Raw genomic sequence first — 26049 nt, 5'->3', positions numbered from 1 at the left:
AGAAAATTATTCCAACATTATAACAGGGATCCAATAATGTCATATGGCTTGAGATTCTTTCTGTCTTTCCCGTCATTAAATCTCAGAATGTTAGCAATGTCTGCCTTCATGATAATAAGACAGCTGTTGAAGCTCCATCATATCATCATGAGAATAAAAAACAGTCACAGAATCCCAGCAACTGGGGAGGCCAAGGTGGGTGAATTGCCTGAGCTCAGGTGTTAGATACTAGCATAGGCAATGTGGTGAAACCCCATCTCTACACAAAATATAAAAATTAGATGGGTGTGGTTATGCACACATGTGGTCCCAGCTACTCGAGAGGTTGAGGCAGGATAATCACTTTAGCCCAGGATTCTGGGGCTACGGTGAGCTATGATTGTGCCAGTACACTCCAGCCTGGGTAACGGAGTGAGGCCCTGTGTCTACCTTAAAAAAAAAACCCACGGCAAAAAGGAAGGAAGTGAAACAAAAAAAAAATGTCTAGAGCTTCTTCATGCTACCCAGTGATGATGTTGATCATCACTGATCAACATACCTATGGATGTTGAGCTGGATGCAGCAGCTGAATATAATTTCGCTTATCCCTCACTGGCCAACATGCCTTACTTATCCATTCTTAAACTGATCACCAACAAGAATAATGGAATTTCCATAATTGGCATAGAATAGGTCTCTATGGATAGAACAGAGAAAAAACAGATGCACTCTTCCTACCCTACACTGCCAAATGAACAAAGTAAAAATTCTATCTATTTGCAATAGAAAAGAATAACTGTAATCTGCAGTATCTGCATAGCTCACATATAGCATGACATGTAGCAGATCCTGAAAAGGCAACACACTCTCAAATTATTCATTCACTCATATACCATATATTTGTTGAGCACCTACCATGCAGCAGGCAGGCACTGTTCTCTGTATCTGAGAGACAACACAGAATATAATGCAACTTCTAAACCTCATGGAATTTACATGCCAGAGGAGGAAGACAGATAATAAACAACAGTATAATAAATAAGAAATATGTGTTATATATCATTTCATACACATATATAGACATACATATATATATATGTATATGAAAGTGATAGTAGTACTTTTAAAAAATCAGGGTAAAGTGAATGCAGGTGGAAGTTTTAAATAGGGTGATCAGAGAAGACCTCCTTAAAAATTGACAATGATTTTAAGGCAAAGGGGCCAAAGATTAAGACACTCCCTCACTCAAAAAGTTCACTGATTCTGGATTCCAAATGGCAAAAGGTCAGATTGCTGCCTTCTCAGTAAAGTCTAATTATTCAGATAGCCTCAAGATAGTCGCTATTAATGTGAAAGAACATGTCAGAGAAACAGCAAGAAAGTAAAAGCTTTAAGTACTATCTAGAATACATCCAGAAAAATTTTTGGTTGTGCTTACAGGCACCTTAGAAGCAAATAAACTTAGAATTTACTATGATTGAGGAAACTATGTTGCTAAAGAATCTATGAGCCTAAGAACCAAATAGCCTTGTGACTCTATGGGCCTACAAACTAAGCTGTAAAGTATACAAAGCCTTCAAGAGTAACAAATTCCCCAAAGTCCTCTTTGATCTGATCAAGAAGAATAGTAGGCAAAGAAGTTACTTCCAGTGAGCAGAGCAGGGGGCCAGAGAGCAGTGGACAAAAATTTACTCCCATAAAGAAGAAACAAGGTCCAATAAAGGAAGTTCCTTCACTATTAAGGCAGAGGTCTTTGATTCCCCAGTCTAGCTGGTTTCCATCAGTGTTATGGACCAGTGACTGCTGTGTTTCTCCTTCTTCCCCTTTCTGAATAGGAGTTTTAATTACAGTTATCCTGTCTCTGGTCTGTCACTTATTCTGGTGGGAGGAAGGGGTGACAGAAAGAGAGGAAAGTATTTTACCTTCAATTTGTAGGTCACCAGATAACTAGCAGCTATCTACAGATGTAAGTGAGAGGACTGATCATCACTGATCAGCATACCCAAGGATGCTGAGCTGGATGCAGCAGCTGAATATATAACTTTGAGCTGTCTCCCTAGGGGAAGGCATTGAATGTACTCTTTGTGGCTTGCCCAAAAAGAGGATGAGTGTGAGAAGAATATACACAGAAACTTGGCAGCCAGAGTTTCAGGCTGTGGGAGAGGCAGCAAAAAATCTAAAAATTATCCACCCATTATTCTTAGGCATGAAAATAGGCTACATTTCCCCATCTCCCTCACGGACTGATGTAACCATGTGACTAAATTCTCAACAATGAAATGTGAAATATGAGTAGATGTGACATGTTCCTGACTCTTCAGAACTGGGCCTTTTAAGAGAGGGGCACCTCCTTCACACTATCCCCCTTTTCCAGCAGCTGAAATCTAGATGTAGTCCTGACCTTGCACTGGATGACAAGGTCCTAGAGGACAGAAGAGTCACAAAATGGAAGAAACCTGGGTCCTTAAATCACCATGTGAAGGAGAGCTACTACCAACCTGAGGTACCTACCTTCAGTTATTACATGAGGAAAAATCATTTTCTTGTATCCTCCTCTAACAGAGAAATTTTGCTAATGCATAAATTATCTTCTATATGTTTTAAGATAGCGAAAAAGAACATCATACACTTTGGAAGCCTTTCTTTCAAAAAAGCTAAAATATTTTCAGTTTCGACACCTACATTTTCCAGTTATTTTGAAAAAAAAAATTATGGTGGGATCCCTTATTACAGACTATAGATAGTGAATTATTAATACACTTAACATATAAGATTTAGCAAAATAATGAAAAAAGCAGGAAACAAAATGTTATTTGCCAATGTGGTACTTAGACATCTTCATGGTGCTACAGCAATTGAAATGCAAATATATTTCATTGCCATTAAAATCTCCTTTCCAAATGCAATTACTTGATGCCTTGCTCTTATACTAAGTAGTAAATTTCTCAAGAGGAGGGACTTTGTTTTGCTCTCTACTGTGTAACTAATACCTGGCACAGTATCTCATATACAATGTGCATTAATAAATACTTATCGAATGAATAAATCAATGATTGATAGAATGAAGGAATTTCATTTTTCATTGGTTTTAACTTTTGTGAAAAAATAACGTTTAGTAGAAATCCAAAAAGCAGAAAAGCAAAAAAGTTGTACTTTTTTTAACTACCCTTAATGCTGTTATATCGAACTACATATGGCCTGAAAAAGCCTCTGTACTTCCATACTTGAGTCCTAGTGGACAAACCATAAGATAACATAGTAGGTAGATGAGAATGAAAACCTACCTTAGGAGAATGCTTCTGTGGCATACTTCAGCTACTCACACGCTGCTGAATGTTTCAACTGTGTTCAAATAAGGCAAATGCCAAGCTGTAACTATCCAGCTGTTTCTGTACCTCACTTCCATTTTCCGTACATCACTGTCCTTTTTTTGTCTATAAAATTATAAATTTTGTCTCTGATCATGAGGCATCCGTGAAGTCTCTACGGATCCGCTGTGATTCTGAAGGCTGCCTGATTTGTGAACCATATTTTTTCCTTGCTCAATTAAACTCTGTTAGATTTAATTTGCCTGAAGTTTTTCTTTTAACAATGCTATAATTCTCTCATCATCAAACTTTAAAATTGTATCTAATTCAATGGGTACACCAATGGTAAACTCAGAAATATGGCTGGATTTTAATTTCTAGCTTGAGTATTCTATACCCAAAGCCTAATACTTATATAATGGAATATATATATTAAAAAAAAAAAAAAACCTCTGATAAATTATGAAACAGACTTTTCTAACTTCAGACATCAATACTAAACTTTCCTTTTATCACCTTGAATTTAACAGTGGGGACTGTGCACATTACTGAAGACTTGATTTGGCTCACAATAGAAAAAAAAATCAATAGCTTGGTAGTTAACTCCCAATCTTCTCCGAGAAATGTCAACATGGAATTTATCCACAGACTGGAAATAGGTTTACTTTGTTCTGCTTGCAAAACAAGACAATGGATCAGCAGACAGCTTACCCATAATGTCAGCATTACTAAAACTATAGGTAATAAATCTCTTTAATGCAAATATCTGTATCTCAAACTTTCGGAGGGATGCTTGTCTAAGCTTAAGAGGAGCCATAATTTTAAGAGTGATATTTTCTTCAGGGTTAAAGATTCCAGAAGAGTAGCACTAGCCTCCCTGTACAGAATCTTATAAGGATTAGACTTTTAGAAAATGGATGAATAAAACTGAAATAAGCCTGCCAAATTGTTCAACATGGGTGGAAATCAAAAATATTTTAAACCACTATTATTATTATTGAGATGGAGTCTTTCTCTGTCACCCAGGCTGGAGTTCATAGGCATGATCTCAACTCATTGCAACCTTCACTTCCCAAGTTCAAGTGTTTCTTGTGCCTCAGCATCCCAAGTAGCTAGGATTACAGGTACACACTGTAAGGTTTAAATGAGAGGCAATGGAGGCCAGTTATCGGAATGAAGAAATTTAATTGGCTCCTGGGCGAGGTTCTGTGGTCCGACAGGAGGGGCCTGAGAAGTCGTGCGGACTCCTCTCAGACGTGGGGTTTTATAGAGAGTGGAGGCATTTGATTGGTTGTGGGAGAGCAGGACGTGTACGTGGCAAGCTGCTATTGGCAGGTAGGCGGGATTTCCGGTAAGCGGGCAGCCCAGGGGAAGTGGGACCTGGACAGGGCAAAATGCTATTGGGCAGGTTCTGGCGGGGCTTTTTTAAATTTTGGCAGGATTCTTCAATGGTTGGCTAGGTGCTGAGTGCAGAGCCTAGTGCCGAGTGCAGAAGTGGGCATCAGATGATGACGTGGTTTCTAGGCGCGTGGGGGGGGGGGTTGCGTGTCTGAGCTCCTGCCGAGGCGACCAGCCTTATACACACCACCATACCCAGCTAATTTTTTGTAGTTTTAGTCGAGACAGGGTTTCACCATGTTAGTCAGGCTGGTCTCAAACTCCTGACCTCAAATGATCCACCCGGCTGGGTCTCCCAAAGTGCTGGGATTGCAGGCATGAGCCACCATGCCTGGCCTAAACAAATTATTTTAAAACAAAGATATATTGCTTTCTCCATTATTAAAAATAAGAAATAGTTTAGATAGGTATTTTAACCACAAATATATTCTTTAAGTCAGCATTGCATCTAAGATTAAAAATATAATTGTCAGTGTTTATTAACCAATTTTAATTGTTAATGTGATTCTTTCATTCAATAAATATTGAGTACTGCAGCAGAGATTGCTTGTTGTAAATTCCACTATCTATGTTCCCTCTTTTAGAAGCCCTGACTTTTAGCTTGTCATACGGACATCTGGAATAAAGATGTGGTCCCCAAGTCCCCACCTCAGCTTGAGTCCAAAAGACAGAGGTTGCAGTGAATCAAGATTGCACCTCTGCACTCCAGCTTGGGTGACAGAGCAACTCTGTCTCAAGGGGAAAAAAAAGAAAGCAACATACGTGCCTAAAACCTTTGAAGATCAGAGCCACCACACTCACACTAGCTGCACCATTCTAGACTTCAACATAAGAGAAAAAAATGAAGTTCAACTTTTTTTTGAGACAGGGTCTCACTCTGTTGCCCAGGCAACATGACATGATCTCAGCTAACTGCAGCCTTGACCTCCTGCGCTCAAGCAATCCTCCCACCTCAGCTTCTTAAATAGCTGGTACTATAGGCCTGTGTCACAACACCCAGCTAATTTTTTGGGGTCTTTTGTAGAGACAGGGTTTCACCATGTTCCCTAGGCTGGTCATGAATTCTTGGGCTCAAGTGATCCTCCTGCCTCAGGCTTCCAAAAGTGCTGAGATTACAAGCATGAGCCAGAGTGTCTGCCCATGTCCAACTTTTTACGTCACTGTTACTTGGGGTTTTTATATTACTTGCAGTGAAACTTAATCCTACTGGATTCAAACACAAATTATAAGATATTATAATTCATAAGTGTTAAATACAAGATGAGTAAGGCCAAGTTTCTGCATACAATCAGCTTAAAATTTAGCAGTAAGTAATGATGTAGAAAGAGTACCAGACTAGATTACAACAGATTTTTCCTGTTTAATAGGTTTCAAACCAATTCCCTTCCTCTGGTAAAACCAACCACTTTCCTTTAGGGAGACTTGTCTTCCATATCTTGAGATAGAATTTTAATTCCTATACCCCCACTCCTGAGCCAACTTCAATTATTTGAGAATGGAGGAAGAGCTGGAAATCTAACACAGCCTAGCCAATTAAAGTACTAGCAATTGTATCCGTTTCAGAGATGAGCATATGAATTATATTTGGCCATTCAGAATCCCACTGTATTAATCAGTTATCACTGCAAAGTGTTGGAAAACTGAACAACCCACAACTTAGTACTTGTATTAGTCTGTTCTCACATTGCTACTAGAAACTACCTGAGACTGTGGGTAGTTTATAAAGAAAAGATGTTTAATCGACTCACAGTACTGCAGGCTGTACAGGAGGCATGGCTGGAGAGACCACAAGAAACTTACAATCATTGGTGGAAGGTGAAAGTGAAGCAAGCACATCTTCACACAGTGACAGGAGAGAGAGAGTACAAAGGGAAGCGCTACACACTTTCAAGCAACCATGTATCATGAGAATTCACTATCAGGAGAACAGCAAGGAGGAAACCCACCCCCATGATTTAATCACCTGCCACAAGGTTCTTCCCTCAACATTGGGAATTAGAATTCAACATGCGACTTGGGTGGACACAGAGCCTCTGGTTATAAGGGCTCATGTGATTAGATTGGGCTCACCCCAATAATCCAGAATAACCTATTTTAAAGTCTATAACCTTAAATATATCTACAAAGTCTCTTTTGCTATGTTACATACATATTCAAAAGACCCAAGAATTAGGATGTGGCCATCTTTTTTTTTTTTTTTGAGACAGAGTCTTACTCTGTCACCCAGGATGGGGTATAGTGGTATGCACCACCATTCCTGCCTAATTTTTTTTTTTTTTTTTTTTTTTTTTTTTTTGGTAGAGATGGGTTTCACGATGTTTCCCAGGCTGGTCTTGAACACCCAGGCTCAAATGATCAGTCCAAATCAGCCTCCCAAAATGCTAAGATTACCGGTGTGAGCCACCATGCCCCACTGATCCCCAGTGTTGGAGGTGAAGCCTGGCTGGGGACCGGGAGCAGTGGGGCTGGATCTTAGGTATGGATCCCTGATGAATGGCTTGGTGCCATTTTCTAGGGAGTGAGTCAATTCAGACTTTTAATTCCCAGTGACACTAATTGTTTTGTTTTGTTTTGTTTGTTTAAAAAAAAAGAGAAAGAGAGAGTTTGGAATCTCCTCCTCTCTCTCTTGCTTGCTCTCTGGCCATGTGATGTCTGCACACACTGGCTCTCCTTTACCTCCTGTCACTAATGGAAGCAGCCAGAGGCCATCACCAGAAGCAGATGCTGGCACCATGCTTCTTGTACAGGCTTCAGAACCATGAGCCAAACATACCTCTTTTCTATATAAATTCTCCAGCCTTGGGTTTTCCTTTATAGGAACATAAACTGACTAAGACAAGCAGTAAAAAGAAACCACTGTTATAACACACCATTGTGAATCTCAAAAAAACATGCTGAATGACAATAGCCAATCACAAATGAACACACACTGCGTAATTCCATGTCTATGAATTCCTGTAACAGACAATACTAAAACACTTAGTCATATAAATCAGGTCCCATGTTGGAGGAGCTTGACCAGAAAGGAACAGAAAGAAATGTTGGGACTGTGGAAATAGTCTATATTTTCACTGGGTGGCAGTTACTCAAGTGTATGTATTTGTCAAAGAGCGTTTTTAAAATGGGAAAATTTTATTTCTGTAAATTATTCTTTGATATTTTTTAAAAAGCCAACAACGAGAGTTTTAAGAATAGCAAGTAAACAATGTGAAATGCCTAGAAAGGAAGACAATTCTGAGAATTGAAAAGAACTTGTTTCAATTTTTAAAATTTAGTGATTTTAGAACACTTTAATGAATCGTTTTAAGAGTCCTTTTTTAAAGAATCCTTTTTATTGAAAAGATGGGTAGAATCCAAGATGCAAGATATTTTAGTCGTAGTTACCTAGAATGAGAAATTCGAAGAGGAAAAGCACAAGCTTTTCTATTTCAATTAGTGCATCTCAAACTTCGATGAACATAGGACTCTCCTGGGGGTCTTGTTAAAGTGCAGGTATTGATTTAGAAAATCTAGGGTGGGACCTGAGAGTCTACATCTCTAATAGAAACAGATACCGTCGATGTTGCTGGTTCATCTACTACAATTTAAGTAGGAAGGACACAGATCGCTCCTCTGAGGCACAGATGGCATAGAGAGCTAATTTGGCCCATAAGTTTCCAAGATTTATGGAGTCCATTCCTGCCATCAGTTCAAGAATGCCTACATGTAGATTGACAGGCCAGCCCTCTTTGTATCTGAGTGCAACCAGAACATATGCATATGATGCTGTGGAAAATAACATTGATCTTAGGTCAGTAGCCTTCGGGTTCAAATCCCAGCCGGTCCCTAACCAACTGTGATAACTTGGGTCAATTACTCCTAGGCTGCAAAATGAGAGAACAGTTCCTGTTTCTTCTCTGTAGGTTATTGTGAGGATTACAACAGAAACTGTAAGTGAAAGTACTGTATAAAGCATACCCTAAAAAAACCAGAGTAGCTTAAATAAAAGTCAAGCAAAGAGTTTTGAAAACCAAGCAGGACCTAAAAATAAGAGTTGGGGCTCCGGGATTTTCCCCGTAGGCGTTGAGGGATGTACCATATTGGGGAAGGGGCGCCCCACAACAAATCTATTTTAAAAAGCTTCTGTGTTTGAAATTATGCCTCTATCACGACACCTGAATATGAACTTTTCCTTCATTACCTACTTCAGCTGGCACTTAACTATAAGTTCAGTGAGAGTATTCTGCTTCTTTCTCCCGAAGTTGAAAAGCCACCCACGCACCTCTCCGTTTCTCCCATCCACCCGCAGCCTTCCTGCCCCCGCCGCCGCGGCCCCCACCCCAGGGCAGTAGTTTGCACTACGCTGAAGGGAGAGGCGGCACGGACTCGTCTATTTACTCACCTCGAGGAGGGGGATGTGAAGAGCTACGTTCCAGAGAACAGTAAGAAACTCCGGCCAGGACACACGGGATCACAGAAGGACTCGAGTTGAAGGTGCGACGAAGGTGTAGAAGCGGAGGAGAGGGCCCATAGCAGCCCTGCGAGAGCGCAGGTGTGCCCACGGCCGCAACCTCCTCCCCACAGCCTTCACCGGATGGCGCCGGCGGGAGAGGGCGGGGCTAGGCGCGCGGCTGCCGCCTCCGCTACAGCAGCCTCCGCTGCGGCCGGAAACAATAGTGGAGGAACCCGAGCCGTGCGGAACGGCAGTGGTGGCCCGCGAATCCGGACGGTAAAGACCCCGCACCCCTTCTCCCTTCCAGCCTGAGCCCCGACGCTCTATCCCATCGTCCCGCCTCCCTCGAGTTCCAAGCCCCGTGGCCCCTCGCGCTGTTGCGCGCCAGGCGCCCCGACGGACGGACCGACGGAGAGACGGATGCGGGTCCTCTACTCCCTGGGGGCAGCAGCGCGCCCCCAACGCTGGAGGCCAAACGAGGACCCGGCTCCCCGAAATGCTGAGGCTGGGCGGACCGGCCGCCGTGGCCTTCGGACCCTTTCTTCCCTTAGGGAGGAATCCCAGAGCGATGGGACGAGGCGCTCCCGCCCGCTGGGCTCCAGTCCGCGGCTCCCCCAGCTCCGGCTTGGCCCCCTCTGGTGGTGCCCGGACCGTGAAACCGCCGCTCGGCCTTCGGTGTAGTTGCCCCGGACAGGGACGCCCTCCTCGGGTGTTCGGTACCCACGTGCATTTTTCTGCTGCCGACCTCCGTCCGATGCGAAGCTTCGCAACTCCGAGTTCGCGAGATGCATCTAAGGTTCCCCCAGTGAAGTTGGCAGTGCCCCGTGCAGGTCGTTTTTCCTGTTTCTCACAGCGTTAACTAGGTTGACACAACCTGGTAGCTTGAAAAGGCCTCGCTGCTAAGCTCTCTGATTATTCGATGTTGGGGAACGAAGGAGGAGGACTAGAATGCCCACAAACCGCTTCAACTATAGAACAAAAAAGACACGGGCATAGTGTCACCTATGGCATGACTTTAAGTTTTACTAGCTTTGTGTCTTCCCACAGGAAAAGTGCAATGTTGAAGTGCAAGAATGGCGATGCTTGTTTGATGGGGCTTTTGCTTTAGATGAGCTGAACAGCATCCTTGTTTCCTAGAAGTTCCCAGTAAAGGGAACTACCCTAAAGGCAGGTTCTTGAAATTGTGTAACTATCCTTTTCTGTTTCTTAATAGGGGAACTATGAACGAAGAGGAGCAGTTTGTAAACATTGATTTGAATGATGACAACATTTGCAGTGTTTGTAAACTGGGAACAGACAAAGAAACACTCTCCTTCTGCCACATTTGTTTTGAGTTAAATATTGAGGGTAAGGACACAGTATAGTTTTGATTTTATGGCATGAATTTAACACAGCTGCTTTATACTGAACTGCATGATTTGAAATTGTGCTAAGTATGAATACTGTAGAGATTTGTTAAAGATAAGGTTTCTGGAAATGAAGGTGCAGTTAACAGTTATGAATTTAAGAGAAATCTTCGTTTTTTAAAGACCCCTGAAACAACCCGATTTTTCCTAATACAGAAATAAGTATGAGTGTTGACTGGGAAATGTGTTTTCTGGTTTGGGAGCTTATTTAACTGTCAGATTTTAGCAGACGTGTGTTTTTCATATTAAGAAATAACAACAGTTTTTTTATTCTTTGGAGCCTGTTAGCAAGTATTCGAGTGAGATGAGCCCGAACTCTTTTCTGAGCAGTACCATCTTAGCTGGTAAAATATTTTAAAATTTTTAGATTAACCTCCTTTCAGTGATCACACACTCTGTTAGAAAGTTTTAAAAACTGAAAAGGTTTTTAGTATTTTTTTAATAGTGTCCCTAAAAATATATGAAGAAAAATTCTCCAAATCCAAAAGAAAAAAATCAAGCCTATTTGGAAGTATTTATTTGGGTTGGTGCAGTTAGTGCTGTCATATTAAAATTTATTTATTTATTTATTGTTTAGCTATTTGAATCATATTTAAAAAAAAAAACTTAATATCCCTGCAAAAAAAAATATTAGCCTGTAATTTGAATTTTGAGTTGTAATGTATCAGTAGAAAGACTTTATTAAACCTCTAGATTTTGGACAGTTTCAAAACAGTTATTTCCCTTTTTCTGAATTATATATTTGATATTTTCATGATCTTTATTTTCTGTTTACTAAGTTTGGGGTATGAAATGTTCTTAGAGTTTAAAAAATATATACTGGGGGGATTATATACCTTGAAATTCCTGTTAGGACTTGTTATTCAGAAATTGTTGTAGTCACCAAACAGTATGTGATGGAAGATTATGGATTTCCTGTGGATTACATAGGATGTCTATAACTTTGGCTTTAATAAATGTAGTGATTATAACTAATTTCAAAAGATGACATAACAGGAACAGTAGTGTGTGTATTCCCTACAGTCTCAGCTACTCCAGAGGTTGAGGCGAGAGGATTGCTTGAGCCTAGGAGTTCAAGTCCAGCTTGGGCAACATAGCAAGACCCCATCTCTAAAAAATAAAAAATAAAAATGAAAGGATAACTTTAAAATGTTTATTTTGCAGTACTTCTATTAATCATGCTAGAGTGAAAATCTAAATTTTTGTTCTTTGGAAATAGAGTTGGTTTCTATATTGTTGATACTTGTAGAATTTTAATTTTAGATGATTAAAAACATTAGAAATTATCTAGTCCAAACCCTGTATTTTACATTTAAAGAAACAGAGCCAGATAGTTGGACTGCCTAGGCTTGCTGTAGTGGTGATGGCAAGCTGTTGTTAATGTGCCCAGCACTGTGCTAAACCCCTTATGTAGATTATCTTATTTAACTCAAGATAGCTTTGGAATGACTACCGTCATTATCTATTTTAAATGTGATAGAACCCAACGTTGGAAACCTAAGAAATACAGTTTAAAGTCACATAGCTCATCATTGACAGTCCTGGGTTTAAAGCCTGGCAATCTGGTTATCCTTGCTATTCTCTCAGCCAGCTTTTTCTAACCAGTGTTTCCTGGCGAATCATCATTAATGGAGTTCATGCCGTGGTAGAATTTTTCCACAGAACCCTAAAATTTCTTAATTGCTTTTCTAACTTTTTAAAATAAGCTTTTTAACTGGTTCTTAGTCATTATAAAGAGAATATACAAACATTTCCTCAGGTACTATCTCTTAACATTTCAGCTCTGATAATATCTCAGTATGTGTACATGGAATAAGTCCTTTGTTTTTGAAATCATAGTTGCCTTCAGTGTAAAAAGGCAATTCTCAATTTGAATTAGAACTATTTCATTTAATAATCTATGTATTGTCAAGGTTTTATATATTAAAATATCAATTTAATCTTTATAAGAAAAATTAGAGTCAGATAATCTCTAGTGTCAGTTCTTAGCTCTCACAAATACATAGTTTCATTTTTACTACAGTGATGAGCTAATGTATCACAACAGTTTTGTTTACAATAGGATTGTAGAAAAGGGAAATGAACATCTTGAATTGCACAAAATTTTAGTTTTTAATGTCAGTATACAGGTCTTTAGAAATCAGTGGGGGAAAAAAGTGATAATAATTACATATTGGAAAAATTACAAGGTATATTTTTGTCCGTAAACCTTTTAAAATGTTTTTGGAGTTTTCTTTCCTCTACCAAGTTCCCAACACAATGCCTGTCAATAGACTAGAATGTAAGAGGGACTTTTTAATGACATTTAACTTTAGTAGTTTAGTGTAATTTTTCATAGCTTGGTAGTATAGCTCTTGTCTGATTTCTTAGCTTACTAATTGCTAACTTCGCTCTAAGCACTCTTCTCTGAAAAGAGGCTGAGTAAAAATAAATTTTCTTGGGGAATAATAACAGTTCAGCTGGTTTTGAGTCCCTACATTTGTAGTAAACAAAAATAATATTTTCTACTTTTAGGATTGTTGCTTACATCAAATCAACACTGGTTTCCTAATCAGCTCGCCCCTTGTTTAAAAGCTGTGTGCATGCATATGTTTATAAAATGAAGACAAAGGAAGAAAGAAATAACAAAAGACAATCTAATCTTGTTGAACAGATTTTGTATTCTGGCCATGGTTCTAAGTTGGCTTTTTCTGTGACTTTACAATAATGAAAAGGAAAGAGGAGCCTAAATTTTATATACTTCCAAGCCACAGGTGTTATGCTTTGAGGACCTGAGAAACACACTTTCAGGACTCAGATATTTTTAAATGTTCACAAGGTTGATTTTTTTTTTAACCTATAATTCACCATTTGATATGGTTTGAATCTGTGTTGCCACCCAGATCTCATCTCATGTTGAAATGTAATCCCCAGTGTTCTAGGCAGAGACTGTTATTAGGTGATCAGATGATGGAGGTGGAGTTCACATGAATAGGTTAGCACCATCCCCTCAGTGCTGTTCTCATGACAGTGAGTGAGTGAGTTATCATGAGATCTGGTTGTTTAAAAGTGTGTAGCACCTCCCCTCACTCTCCTCCTCCTACTCTAGCCTGTGAAGTGTCGGCTCCCCATTTGCCTTCTGCCATGATTGTAAGTTCCCTGAGGCCTCCCCAGAAGCTGATGCCACCGTGCTTCCTGTACAGCCTGTGGAATTGTGAGCCAGTTAAACCTCTTTTCTTTATAAATTACCCAGTCTCAGGTATTTCTTTATAGCAATGCAAGAATGGACTAATAGGCCATTAAAATAAATTGTCTACTTCTCAGATTAGGAGACAGATGCATAAACTTCCCAAATACTTAAAGCCTGCCCTTGGCCCTAAGACACTGTAAACTGTTTCATACATATTAATGACCAAATACTCTAATATGCATGTTAGTTCAATGTGCTGAAATCTCTAAAGATATTTAATGACCAAATTATTACCATTCCCTAAGGAATGCAAAGAGGAAGGTAGGCCAGGGTGTTTATAAGCCAGTAATGAAACTCAACTGTAAGGTAACAAAGCCCAAACTGAGACTTGAGCAGGAAGAGATCCAGGGCTCCAATACTGTTGGTTCATACTATCAGTTTTCATCTTGTGCTAGAATAGTGTGCAAATAATTCTTAGAGCATTTCTCTCTTCTTATAATTGACTTGCTTTCTTTTCCATAAAGAAAACTTTTTTTTAAAGCTAGCTTAGCTGAGAGTAGTTTAGCTTTTTTTTTTCTTTTTTTAAATTAGGGTTTCACTATGTTGCTTAGTCTGGCCTCAAGCAGTTCTCCCACCTCAGTCTCCCAGGAAGCTGAGATTACAGATGTGTATCACCTGATACCTGGCAAAACTTTTTTATAAAATTGGACCAATTCCTGTTATACAGGTTGAGCATTCAAAATCTAAAACTTTTTGAACATCTAAATGATGCTCAAAGGAGATGTTCGTTGGAGCATTTCGGATATCAGATTTTTTGGTTTGGAATGCTCAACCAGTAAGTATAATACAAATATTCCAAAATCTGAAATTTGAAGCAGTTCTGGTCTCACGTATTTCAGATAAAAGATATTCAGCCTGTACCAAACAAAGTTTTCGGTGTAAGTTGACCTTGCTAGTTGATGAGTGAGTATGTATCTGGCTGCTCTCTGTGTAGTTCCTCTTGGACTACTTTCTCTCAATTAGTTCTTTCTAGGAACCTTTCTGCTTTCTAGAAGGAAACCCAAATTCAGCTCCTTAGTAATCTTTCCAGCAAGAAAAAAATCTGTAATCTTGGTTAAGTTGTAGGTGCCTACTTTTAATTTTATTATTCCTTGATTCTCTGTGTCTTTACCACATGCTGTTTGTGGTCAGTAGTCAGGGACCAATTTGAATCTCAATATGAAATTCTTGATTTGGTTTGGAAGTTAGAACTGGTTATTTATGACTTGAAGAGGACATAAACTGTCCATGTCCTGCTTCTGACACAATAACATTTTTCCACTTAAGTAATGGGGCCCACCACTTGGGATCAGGAAGCTATAAAGAACTACTTAAATCTGGCATTAGCCTCTTTCATTTCCCATCCTGTAATGGCAAACATCATATATTAACTAAAAGTTGCACTTTGAAATATAAAGCCTAATGGGAATTCTGAACTTTAACTTGGTGATCTTTAATATACTTACCTTAGTCCATTTTGAGGTGCTATAATAGAATATCTGAGACTGTGTAATTTATAAAGAACAGAGATTTATTTCTTAGCCCTGTATTTGGGTGAGGGCCTTCGTGCTGCATCACACCATGGCAGAAGGCAGGAAGTCAAGAGAGAGAGCTAAACTCAAGAAAAGTGGTTTCTTATAAAAAGTTATCTCAAGATAACTAACTCACTCCTACAATAATGACATTACTTCATTCATTTGGTCAGATCCTTCATGACCTAATCACCTGTTAGACTCCGTCTCCCAATACTGTTGCTTTAAGGATCATTTCTAAAACATGAGCTTTGAGGGACACATTCAGACCATAGCAACTTGAAAATAAAGGCTTGGGGTTAATATTTTTCCTTAACTGCCTTTTAATATCACTTAGTTTGAACACTTTAAAAATGGCTCTGGTAGTAATACTTTATTTGAACAGGAGTAGAGATGGGTAAGAGTAGAAAGTAGGCTTAATTGGTGATAAGGTTAAATAATAGAATATTTTTAAAGAAAAATAATTGAAACTAGGCTAACAATATCTGGTAGACTTGTGATTTAACTAACAACCCATATATGAGGAGCAGGTTCCAGACTTTTATCCCTGTGTTAATGATGGTAGCCTCATTTTTTTTTCTCCCATCTAACTTTGTTAGGCTTTCTAATTCTAAAGTCTAGGGTGTGTTTAAAGTTTAGGTCATATTTGGTTGTGAAGATACTCATCTGCAGCAGATGAGTATATGTTCATTATGATGGTCTTGAGTGCTTTTAAAGTCAGTGATCAATAAAAATACGTTTTTTAAATCAGTGATTTAAAGTTGAAAACAAGCAGAGTATATAACCCAGAATATCCTATTAATAAGAATATCATAGTTATAAATTTAAATGATTTATGGAATACATACAAATGACATTCTGGTTCAAAACCATAGTTCATTTATCTCAATAGTGTGACAAAGATGAAAATAAATGTTTTATGAGGTATATGAAAATAACTTAAATCTAGATTGAAAGTCTTTACTACGAAGGAATCCCCAGTGGCTGACTATGGCAACCGCCACGGAGCCGTGGGTGCTGGTGGAGGTGGTACAGGCACTCTGCGAGGCTCCTGCTTACCATCTTATTTTGGAAGGGTTTCTAATACTCTGGATAATCAGACTCCTTTTCTCTAAGACTTACAAATTACAAGAACGATCTGATCTTATAGTCAAGGAAAAGGAAGAACTGATTGAAGAGTGGCAACCAGAACCTCTTGTTCCTCCTCTCCCAAAAGACCATCCTGCCCCTCACCTACAACATCGTTTCAGGTTAAGTGAGCACCTGGTCTTTGAGAATCTTCTCTTGAGACAGCTCTCTTTGGTTCCACGACTCTTCCATCCTCTTTGTGTGGCCTTGCACCCATGACTGCGTCTGCCTCCTCCACAGTGGCATATGTGAAGAACCCAAAGCCCCTGGAGCGCTTGGTATTTGGATCTCTCATTACCACACAGTCCGTGAGCGTTCCCCATTGCTCAGAATGGCTCCTCGGGCTGTCGTTGGTTGTTTCAAAGCTCAACCCTCCAATGAAGAACTTCCTCAGCTGTTCGGCTCTTTAGGAGACTCTGACTTAGACATGATCACAGGGAGCAAAGAGACTTTAATGATGCTACTTCAGTGGCGTCCACAGGCAGAAACGACTATTAATTATTTTTGACACGGAGTTTCGTTCTTGTTGCCCAGGCTGGTGTGCAATGGTACGATCTCAGCTCACCACAAGCTCTGCCTCCTGGGTTCTAGCGATTCTCCTGCCTCAGCCTCCCGAGTAGCTGGGATTACAGGCACATGCCACCATGCCTGGCTAATTTTGTATTTTTAGTACAGATGTGGTTTCTTCATGTTGGTCAACTGGTCTTGAACTCCCAACCTCAGGTGGGAGGCAGGGTCTCCACTTCTTTTTACAAATTTGCCTGAGAACTTTCGTCAGGTCATTCAGGTGATCATGACCCAGCCAGGGTTTGAACCCAGACTGTGATTCCACAGCTGGCACTCTGGCCTATGTGCCATCTGATCATGGATACAGCATGTATTCTTAATTTTCCCATAGTCCTAGGGTACTTAGCACCGTGGCATATCTGTAACAAGCACATGCATACATAGGAGGTCTTCAACACATAAGTTGACCATGGCCCACTCTGGGCTCCAGTCCTCTTCAAAGATGTAGGGCAGGGATCACCAGCTGTCAGCACAGCACCATCCCACATTGCACTTCTAATGGAGCCTTTCAGGGTGGGAAGAATCTAAGTATGTAAAGACGATGTTCTAGATTAGCTTTGGTCTATCCTGAAAGAAATTCACCAGTGGATTATTCCATATAGATAAAAGCCAGTTTTTCTAGTCTTCCTGGATGTGTCTAGACAGCAAGTACATTATTTATTTATTTATTTATTTTTGAAAGAGAGAAAGAATGAAAGAGGGAAAGAGGAAGAGAAAGGGGAGAGAGAACGAGAATCTTGCTCTATTGCCCAGGCTAGAATGCAGTCTAAAAATAGGTACTAAAAACCTCTTTTATGCCAATGATTGTGCTTAACAATAAGGACAGGAAGGAATAAGGGAGGAAAATAGCAAACAAGCAGCCAACCAATATTTCATCTAAACCTGTGAAATGCTATGCAATTGCTGAGGAGTGATTTACTTCCAATTATGTGGTCACTTTTAGAATAGGTGTGATGTGATACTGAGAAGAATGTATGTTTTGTGGATTTGGGGTGGAGAGTTCTGTAAATGTTTATTAAGTTTACTTGTTCCAGGTCTGAGTTCAAGTCCTGGATATCCTTGTTAATTTTCTATCTCGTTGATCTTTTATTGACAATGTGGTGGTAAAGTCTCCCACTATTATTGTGTGGGAGTCTAAGTAAGTCATTAAGACCTTGCCTTATGTATCTGGGTACTCCTGTATTGGGTGCATATATATTTAGGATCATTAGCTCTTCTTGTTGCATTGATCCTATGTAATGTTCTTCTTTGTCTCTTTTGGTCTTTGTTGCTTTAAAGTCTATTTTATCAGAGACAAGAATTGCAACTCCTGCTTTTTTTTTTTTTTCCCCTCTCCATTTGGTTGGTAAATCTTCCTCCATCCCTTTGTTTTGAGTCTTTGCATATCCTTACAGGTGTGATGGGTCTGGATGCAGCATACTGATGGGTTTCGGCTTTTTATGCAATTTGCCTGTCTGTGTCTTTTGATTGGAGCATTTAGTCCATTTAAATTTAGGATTAATATTGATATATGTGAGTTTAATACTGCCATTTAATGCTAGTTGGCTGTTTTGCCCATTAATTGATATAAATTCTTCATTATGGTGATGCTCTTTACCTTTTGGTATGTTTTTAGAATGGCTGATACTGGTTGTTCCTTTCTATGTGAAGTACCTCTTTCAGAAGCTCTTGTAAAGCAGGCGTGGTGGTGATGAAATCTCTGAGTACTTGCTTGTTCATGAAAAGTTTTATTTTTCCTTCACTTATGAAGCTTAGTTTGGTTGGATATGAAATTCTGGGTTGAAAATTCTTTTCTTTAAGGATGTTGAATATTGGCCCCCACTCTCTTCTGGCTTATACGGTTTCTGCTGAGAGATCTGCTGTGAGTCTGATAGGCTTCCCTTTGTGGGTAACCTGACCTTTCTCTCTGGCTGCCCTTAGTATTTTCTCCTTATTTCAACCCTGGTGAATCTAACGATATTGTGCCTTGGGGTTGCTCTTGTTGAGGAATATCTTTGTGGTGTTCTCTGTATTACCTGGAGTTGGGTATTGTCCTGTCTTGCTAGGTAGGGAAAATTTTCCTGGATAATATCCTGAAGAATATTTTCCAGCTTGGATTCATTCTTTTCATCACATTCAGGTACACCTATCAAACGTAGATTAGGTCTTTTCACATAGTTCCATATTTCTTGGAGACTTTGCTCATTCCTTTTTACCCTTTTTTCTCTGATCTTGTCTTCTCATTTTATTTCATTGAGTTGGTCTTCGACCTCTGATATCCTTTCTTCTGCTTGATCAATTCGACTGTTAAAACTTGTGCATGCTTTGCGAAGTTCTCGTATTGTGTTTTTCAGCTCCATTACTTCACTTATATTCCTCTCTAAATTGTCTATTCTCGTTAGCATTTTGTCAAACCTTTTTTCAAGGTTCTTAGTTTCTTTGCATTGGGTTAGAATATCTTCTTTTAGCTCACAGAAGTTTCTTATTATCCACCTTCTGAAGCTTGATTCTGTCAATTCATCACACTCATTCTCCATCAGGCCTTGCTCCGTTGCTGATAAGGAGCTGTGATCCCCTGTAAGAGGAGAGGCATTCTGATTTCCGGTGTTTTCAGCCTTTTTGCGCTGGTTTCTTCCCATCTTTGTGGATTTATCACCTGTTGTCTTTGTAATTGCTGACTTTCAGCTTGGGACTCTGAGTGGACGTCCAGCTTGTTGGTGATGAAGTTTTTTCTGTTTCTTAGTTTTCCTTCGGTGGACGCCCCTCCCCCACAGAGCTGGACCTTCCCAGGTTCAGCTGTGCTTGTTCTGAAACTCTCAATCCTCAGCGTTTCCAATTGCTGTTTTTTTGTGGGGGTGGGATCAGCTGAACCTGATCACCTGGCTCCCTGTTTCAGAGCCTTTTTTTTTTTCAGTTGAACGGTCGATTCTCTCCCTGGTGTTCCAGTTGCCTGTTGAAAGGGCACCAGAATCTGTGTCATTTCCCTTACGGTGACCCACTGCACCGGCTGAAACAGTGGCGTTGAGATTCATGGCGCTTTATTGCCCGGGAATCTCCTGGTCTGGCTCCCTATTTCAGTCCCCTTTTCAATCAGCTGAATGAGCGACTCTGCCTTCCCAGAGCTCCAAACACCAACTAAAAGGGCATCCAGTCCTGTATACTCCGCACTGAGAACTGCTGTGCTGGAGCGCCGGCAAAACAGCCACGCTGGCCAGAAGAGTTGCGCTGGCGACCCATGGGGCTCCTCCACTGGGAATCTCCTGGTCCGTGGGCAACAAAAATTCATCTGGGAGTGTGGCATCCACTCACACTCTGCGCATTCACGGGGAGCTGCAATCCTGAGCTGCTGCTAGTCAGCCATCTTGGATCTCTCTCCAAGTACATTATTTATTTGCAAGTTACAGTGGATCAATGTAATGGATTAAAATATGATCAACATGATTTCATCACTGTGAGCATGCTAGCTGGGTCCACTCTTCACCACACATTATGATACTCTAGATTTTCTTACGGCCAAGAGAAAGACATAGTCTTGGATGTCTGGACTAGGGAAACCTGTATGGAAAACCATTTGGCCACTCTACATGCTTTCATTAGAGAACTGAAACCATCTATATTCGAGGATATTGCTAAAAGGTAAGAAGTTACTTCTGTCATTGTGTTAATTGTTTTCTGGTTGTTTTGTAGATCTTTTGTTTCCTTCTTCTTTTACTGTTTTCTTTATGGTTTGGTGAGTTTCTGTACTGATAAGCTTTGATTCCTGTCTTCATTTCATTGACATATCTGATGTAATTTTTTCCCTTTAGTTACTCTGTAGCTTACAATTAAAAATTTATAGTTATGATAGACTATTTAAAGCTGATAAAAAGTTGTGATCACACATGAACATGCTATACTCCCTCCACATCCCATGCCAATGCACAAAACTTATATTTTTGCCATGATTTACATTGTTCTGTATTGTGTATTTGTTAAGAAGTCAGTACAAATATAAAAATAAAGGATGTTCAACTTTAAAAAAAAAAAAAAGAAAGTCTTCACTACTTGGATCAAAATTATTCTCAAAGATACAGTTTTCATGTTGAAATAACTTATAATATAATGGTTACTGGAACTGATAAAGAGACATCAGCTGTCCAGAAAGGATTATTTGCCTTTATGAAGTATAATAGACACTAAAAGAGTAATTTTTCTTATTACATGCAAATAGTAATGGTGTATGAAGACAGAAGACAAAAATAGTTGAAAGAAACTAGTCCACCTGATGCTTAGTAAATATTTAGGGAATTTATACTTTTAGGTAAGTCTCTTATCTAAATATTAGTTGGATATTATTTACCAGGTATTTTACAATTTACATGCAGTTTTTAATTGTATTCTTAATACAACTGTATGAAGTAGGTGCTGTGTTATCCCAGTTTGATGAATAAGAAAAGTGAGCAGAAAGTCTGGGTAACCATTCCAAAAATCAAAAAGCTTAGAGACCCAGTGTCTCTTGATTCCAAAAAAACTAAGTGCCTAAATTTCTGCTTCCAAAGAAAATGATATAGACTGTTAGGAATTTAGGAGCTATTAAGTAACTTAGGCAAGATTGGAAATGAATTACATAAATGTGAATACTCAAGCAAGGACTAAAGTTTGGATCCTAAGACATGCTTAATTTTTAAATAATTTCTACTAATGATATTTAATGAATATACATTCTATGGACTATCCAGAAATACTCCTTTCTGATGACCTAGGAGAGTGGAGTGATGCCATTTCCATATAGATTGTAATCTAACTGCCAACATAATCTAGTTTTGAGAAATCTTTATTGGATTGATGTTAATCAGAGAGATGGGAGGAACTAGGAAGAAAAATGACACACACAAGACAGTCTTGTTGCTGTTCCTTACCCAGAAGAACCATGCAGATGTCAGCTGGCAGTAAAATAGTGATTCTAACACTGCTCTCTGTCCTTCCATCATCCAAGTGATGCAGACTAGCATATTTATGCTGATTAGCTTTTTTCTCAAGAGAGAGAACAGGATTATGAGTGAGTGGAAGCAGGCAGTGCGAGCACAGGTGAAGATGTCAGCACTGATCCTGAAATTGCATAGCAGCTCCCTTTTGCTTATCAGCCTCAATAGCGGATCCTGGGACAACCTGAGAGAGAGAGAAAAAAAAAAGTGTGACCTTTACTCCAGTTCCCAATAAATTTATCATCTCCATCTGAGACCACCTACACCTGGACTTCATTGTCCATATCACTGTCAGCATTTTGATCACAACAATTTAACAAGCGTCTAGGAAGTTCCAAACATTCCCTTATCTTCCTGTCTTCTTCTGAGCCCTCCAAACTGTTCCAACCTCTGCCTTTTATCCAGTTCCAAAGCCACTTCCACATTTTCAGGTATCTTTACAGCAATGCCCCACTCCCAGTACCAATTTTCTGTATTAGTTTGTTCTTGCATTGCTATAAAGAACTACCTGAGACTGGATCACTGTTCCACAGGCTGTATAGGAAGCATGGCTGGGGAGACCTCAGAAGACTTACAATCATGACAGAAGGTGAAGGGGAAGCAGGCACATATTACATGTGCGGAGGAGGAGGAAGAGAAGTGGGAGGTGTTACACACTTTTGAACAACCAGATTTTGTGAGATTCACTATCATGAGAGGAGAAGTCTGCTCCCATGATCCAGTCACCTCCTACCAGGGCCCCCCTCCAACATTGCATATTACAATTTGACATGATATTTGGGTGGGAACACAAATCCAAACCATATCAATTTTATTTCTACTATACACTAGAATAAATACAGTATAGATAAAATATAATTCCTACATATTAGAAAGTTCTCCAGAAAATTCAGGTTTAGGTTACCAGGTTATTTATTAACAAAATGTATTGGATAAACACCAGTCATAGATATTCTGGGAAGTAGAATCTCAGAATTCTCCATTGAGACAATATGGAAAAATTTAGTTCCACACTTCTTACAGCTTCTGTCTTTTCTATCTCCTCCTCTTCTTTTTTTAATTTTTACTCTTTTTTTTTTTTTTTTTTTTTTTTTGAGATGGAGCCTTGCTCTGTTGCCCAGGCTGGAGTGCAGTGGCACAATCTTGGCTCACTGCTACCTCTGCCTCCCGGGTTCAAGTGCTTCTCCTGCCTTAGCCCCCCGAGTAGCTGGGATTACAGGCACTCACCACCATACCCAGCTAATTTTTGTATTTTTACTAGAGATGAGGTTTCAACATGTTGGCCAGACTTGTCTCAAACTCCTGACCTCAGGTGATCCACCCAGCTTGGCCTCCCGAAGTGGTGGTATAACAGGCGTGAGCCACCACGACCAGCCTCCCAATCTTGTTAATTCACCTAATTACTCTCTCCTCCATTTGTTTTACTAACTCATCAGTTTGCCAACCTAAAATTATTTTCTATGTAACCTGGCAGATTGGCTAAAGGAATGATTAGCATATCAGAAATGATCATGTCTCCATATACAAAAGAAAGAAAAAGTCAAGGAAAAAAAGTTTCCCTTTTTTCCTTAAGCCATAGTTCTTTACAGAGCGGTTCATTTAGGGTCTCTTATTATTTCTCCTCCCAACTATTCTTCAGCGCCCTCTAACTTGCCAGCCTCTTTTGCTCTCACCAGTGATCACCTAGAGCTATCTGGGCAATAAACACGTTCATGTTATTGTAATTTTCAAATTTTCTGACATTTAACATTTCCCTGTTTGTTGAAATATTCAACTCCCTCAATCCTGGCCTCTTTTTTTATGTGTTGTTTTTATTACCATGGCTTCAACTGTACTTCTGTAAGCTGATAAAGTTAAGCTGGAACTCCACAAACTTAAATTGTGAGGCCAAATCTTTATTCTGAGCACCAGACTCATATATCCTACCTGCTAGGCCTCTCCATGTAGACATTTTTCAGGTGTTGAGCTGAAGTTTCTTGAGCTAAATTAATCTTCTTCCATAGACACATGCATTTTATATTTCCTTCATCCTTGATTCATGTAGAATGCCACGCCTGACCTCCCAGAGATTTTGATTCATTAGACGTCTAGGGTTGAGACTAGGAATTTGAATTTTAACAAGAATTTTGGCTGACTCTTATGCTGGTGATCTAAGGACCAGGTTCTTCAGGAACCATGGAGAGTTCTCTAGGTGCAGTGATGATTTGGGGCTCTTATCTATCCTGATGTCTCCTTTTCAAGCTGTGTGCCCTATCAGGGATGGTTTTCCAATTTGCAAAGGTAAATTGAACTCTGGGCTAGCAACAGCTCTGTCAAGCCTCAGCACTTCTCTCCTGTCCACCCTCTCCATGTAATCTGTCTCTGAATCATACTGATTCTCTCCAGTTTGTTCCCTACTTGTCATTCTCTCTGCTACACCTTAGTCCAAGCCATTATTTCTTCTTACCTGTATTACCTCAAGAACCACTTAATTGGTTTCATAGGCCTGATCCTCTCCCCCATCCCTACTCCTCACTTCCAACACTTCTCATTCAGTACCACCATAAAGATCTTTAAAGTACAAATTTGATCATGCCATCTCGTTTACATAAAACTCTTAAATCATTGTCTGCCATTTTCTGCAGGTTAATTATTAACTCTCTAACATGGCATGTCATTCTTCTCATGACCAGGAGCCTGCTTAACTGGCCACCTTCATCTTTCATTACCCTCCAGAGGCATTTTACAGCCAGTCATGCTCTCCTGCCTTCAGTCTCTCCCTTTCTTTCTGTCTCACTTCTGTGCCTTTGCTTATCTAGTGCCCTCTGTCCTAAACATCATTTACTTTCCTTCCTCCTTGTTTGCAGCTGCCTATCTTTTGGAGTACCTGTAATAATAAATGAGAGGAGATAATAAATAACATCATTGCTTGTGTCACAGGGATGCTGTGAGGATGAGAAAAGATGATGAATATAGGAACCCTGTGTAAATACAGGTAAACTATGTGATGCAAATGTTAGTATTCATTGAAACAGAAATTTAAAAGAGTTTTGTTTTCATCTTGTCTGAAAAGATGAAATACGATATTAAGGGTATTGCTGTGATTGGTTTGTATGTTGAACAGCTTCTTCATTAACAAAATAATTGAGTGTTCTATACACATTGAGGATGTTCAAATTTGTCCTGAGTTAACCTTTCAATGATGAGGTTTTCAATAGGTTTTTCTGCTCTAGCTTTCCTCATTTCTTCATTTGGTAGGTGCCCAGCAAATCCATTCATTCAATGGTATGGATTTTGTTCAATTATCAACCTATTTCCTCCACTCCCTTTGTAGTCTTTGGCTCTCCAGCAAGGATTCCAGATAAAACTACTGTGGTGGTGATTTTGGGGGGAAGTGGGCTGCATTCATTTTAGTGTTACATACTTTTCTTTGCTAGATACATTCTTAACCTAAGAGGATTCTTAGAACCAAAATAAAAAGAATTTTAGGATGTTTTAGGAATGCATATCTTTTACCATTTTAGTGTCTTAATCTTTTTGTTTAACTTAGTTCATTGGAATGTAACATATAATATCTGAAGTCTAATTTGTCTTAGACCAAAGAACACTGTGTTCTTTCTTAAAGTAAAAAGCATTTCTTCACAGACATTTCTTCAATCTTTTAAGTTTTCACTACTTAAAAGGATAAAAGATTCTTTCTCAAAATAGTTTCCTTATTTTCTTAAAAAACAAACTATGCCTAATATAAGAAAACCAAATACAGAAAGCAAAAAGATAGATTCATAATTCTACCTATTTACTCATACTCTCTTAATATTTGTGGTAGTCTAAGTTTTCTGCAGTACAGCATGTGGGGAGAGGGTAACAATGTTTTGAAAACATTTTTGTGTTTAAACATTTGTGTTTAAAAAGTGAAATGAGGCTGTATATACCATTTAATAATTAGACCTTTCATGTAATATATTAGGAACATCTTTTTTTCTGTTAACAGGTAAAATTTTGTCTACATCATTTTTTTTGTATCCCATTGTACCATAATTTGTTTAACCAGTTTTCCATTGATGAATATTTAGCTTGTGTTCAATTTCCAGTACTAAAATCTTTTTCTACATTCATCTTTTTTGCTCATCTGATTAAATTCCCATTGTAGGTAGCTTAAATTCTCAAAG

The 26049-nt window shown here is 39.3% G+C and overlaps 2 protein-coding genes across 3 annotated transcripts in view; one reads left to right on the top strand and one right to left on the bottom strand.

Moving 5' to 3' along the window:
* Positions 1 to 9232, bottom strand: part of CHODL (chondrolectin) — a 411269-nt gene extending 402037 nt beyond the window's left edge. Inside the window, exon 1 of the mRNA XM_064380056.1 lies at positions 9067 to 9232. The gene's annotated coding sequence lies outside the window, so the exon portion shown is untranslated. The remainder of the gene's footprint in view (positions 1 to 9066) is intronic.
* Positions 9233 to 9333: 101 nt separating this feature from the next.
* The window catches only part of CUNH21orf91 (chromosome unknown C21orf91 homolog), a 34403-nt gene continuing 17687 nt past the window's right edge, over positions 9334 to 26049 (top strand). For both annotated transcript variants that reach the window (XM_012444773.3, XM_012444774.3), the window contains exons 1-2: positions 9334 to 9393; positions 10331 to 10464. In XM_012444773.3, coding sequence (XP_012300196.2) covers positions 10338 to 10464 — 127 coding nt within the window. In that variant the 5' untranslated portion in view covers positions 9334 to 9393; positions 10331 to 10337. The remainder of the gene's footprint in view (positions 9394 to 10330; positions 10465 to 26049) is intronic.

The sequence above is a fragment of the Aotus nancymaae genome, unplaced genomic scaffold (assembly GCF_030222135.1).
Source record: "Aotus nancymaae isolate 86718 unplaced genomic scaffold, 86718_ANA_hifiasm-v0.15.2.pri h1tg000022l_1, whole genome shotgun sequence".
NCBI classification, from domain to species: Eukaryota; Metazoa; Chordata; class Mammalia; order Primates; family Aotidae; genus Aotus; species Aotus nancymaae.
This window is presented reverse-complemented; position numbering and strand designations above follow the sequence as displayed.